At 51.7% G+C, this 1,576-nt stretch overlaps 1 protein-coding gene across 1 annotated transcript; it reads left to right on the top strand.

The window, feature by feature from the left end:
- The first annotated feature begins 31 nt into the window (after positions 1-31).
- LOC106900464 (tripartite motif-containing protein 7-like) lies at positions 32-1,351 on the top strand. Its single transcript, XM_014962542.1, has 2 exons — positions 32-345; positions 577-1,351. Exons 1-2 carry the CDS (start codon positions 165-167, stop codon positions 1,092-1,094), a joined length of 699 nt encoding a protein of 232 aa, XP_014818028.1. The 5' UTR covers positions 32-164; the 3' UTR covers positions 1,095-1,351.
- Positions 1,352-1,576: the final 225 nt, after the last annotated feature.

Raw genomic sequence — 1,576 nt, 5'->3', positions numbered from 1 at the left:
AAGGTACCAAGGGCAGGTCCAGAAAGGGCTATGTCATCATGTTTGTTGGTGGGGAGGGATGGAGTGAAGCCAGGGGAAAGAAAGGCATCCTGGGTGCTGAATGAGGGGTTATTTCTTTCAAGCTCCCACAAGGAGACAGAGAACGAGCAGCGAGCGTTGGTCTGATGTTCCCTGCCTGTCCTCCTCCTCTTCTCCTCTGCCTCCTCAAGTTTCTTGACCTTCCCCCAAGCCTGTTCCGACTCTCGGGACTTTTGCAGAAACCCACAATCAGACCAACTGATCTTTCTGCCTCTCACATTTCTCTTTTCCATCTAGATTTCCTGGAATTCGAGCTTCCCTTGACAAGTAAGTGATCCCAACACATGCCCAACCATTAGATTGACCTAAAGTACCCAACACGTGCCCAACCATTAGATTGACCTAAAGTGCCTCCTTTCCCCCTTCTCCCATCCTGGTCCTACCACCAGGCGTTGCCTGGAGGGGTCCCAACTGGGTCAGAGTGGTGGGAAGGGAGAGAAAAAGCCCTGTTTTCCCCCAAATCTGCTGCCATGAGCCTGACTCTCTCTTCACCTCCAGCTCAGATGACGCTGGACCCAGAGACGGCCAACGCCAGGCTTTATCTGTCGAAAGACTGCAAGCTCGTGCGGTGGGAACGCCGTGAGCAGGACCTGCCCTCCAACCCAAAAAGGTTCATATTCAATCCGTGTGTGCTGGGCTCGAGGGGCTTCACATTGGGGTGGCACCGCTGGGACGTGGAGGTCCACAGAGAAGGCACATGGGCCATCGGGGTGGCCAAAGAGTCAGTTCCAAGGAACAGTTCGTTTTTCCTGAGGCCCAATGAGGGGTTATGGGCTCTCTGTCATCTCCGAAAAGAGTACAAGGCTATGACCTCTCCTGATGACACCCCCTTGACTCTACACCGTGTCCCCAAGCAGATACGAATCTACTTGGACTATGAGGAAGGGAGGGTGGTGTTTTTTGATGCTGAGAGCAAAGAACGGATCTTTGCTTTTCCACCGGCGTCTTTCCAAGGGGAGAGAGTCTTCCCGTGGTTCATGGTGACGGGGGATGCTCAACTCAAACTTCTTCCCTAAGGCACAGAACAAGAAAAAAACCCAACCCCCAAAGCCCTCGAGAAAGCAGGGGCTGGGTTTTGTCCCAATCCCACCAAAGGGACAGGAAAGGGGAGCAGTGTTCAGATTCCTTCCCTTTAGTGCAAACTGGGAGCATTTCTGTGCCTTCAACTCTATTTTGATCTTTCAATCGCTGTTTAATCACTACATGGCTGTTACATGGTTGCTGCAAACTTGCCCTGTTGGGGAGTTAAAAGTAAAAGTTCAATTCTAAACCATTTGTCCCTTGTGTGTGTGTGCAGTTTATCTCGGGTTTATTATTTCCTGTGGGGTTTTCCTTGGAAGTTGCTTAAGAGAACTGGAGGAAGGAAAAGTCATCCTGGTCCCTCTCCAAAACCCACTGCACGGGGAGATGAGACCCAGGGGTTCAGGAGAAGGTCCATCAAATCCTCCTCTTGTCCCCAGACATCCCTGTTCGGGCAAGCAGATCAGAGCAGGGTGAG

This window comes from Calidris pugnax, unplaced genomic scaffold (genome assembly GCF_001431845.1).
Source record: "Calidris pugnax isolate Ruff unplaced genomic scaffold, ASM143184v1 scaffold2169, whole genome shotgun sequence".
Taxonomy (NCBI): domain Eukaryota; kingdom Metazoa; phylum Chordata; class Aves; order Charadriiformes; family Scolopacidae; genus Calidris; species Calidris pugnax.
Note: the sequence above shows the minus strand (reverse complement) of the source record. Positions and strands in the feature narration are given on the sequence as shown.

Excerpts from the sequence above, each read along its gene's own strand:
- LOC106900464 (XM_014962542.1), top strand. The coding sequence starts at position 165 with ATGTTCCCTGCCTGTCCTCCTCCTCTTCTCCTCTGCCTCCTCAAGTTT. Across the intron at positions 346-576 it reads ATTCGAGCTTCCCTTGACAA|CTCAGATGACGCTGGACCCA; the intron begins GTAAGTGATCCC and ends CTTCACCTCCAG.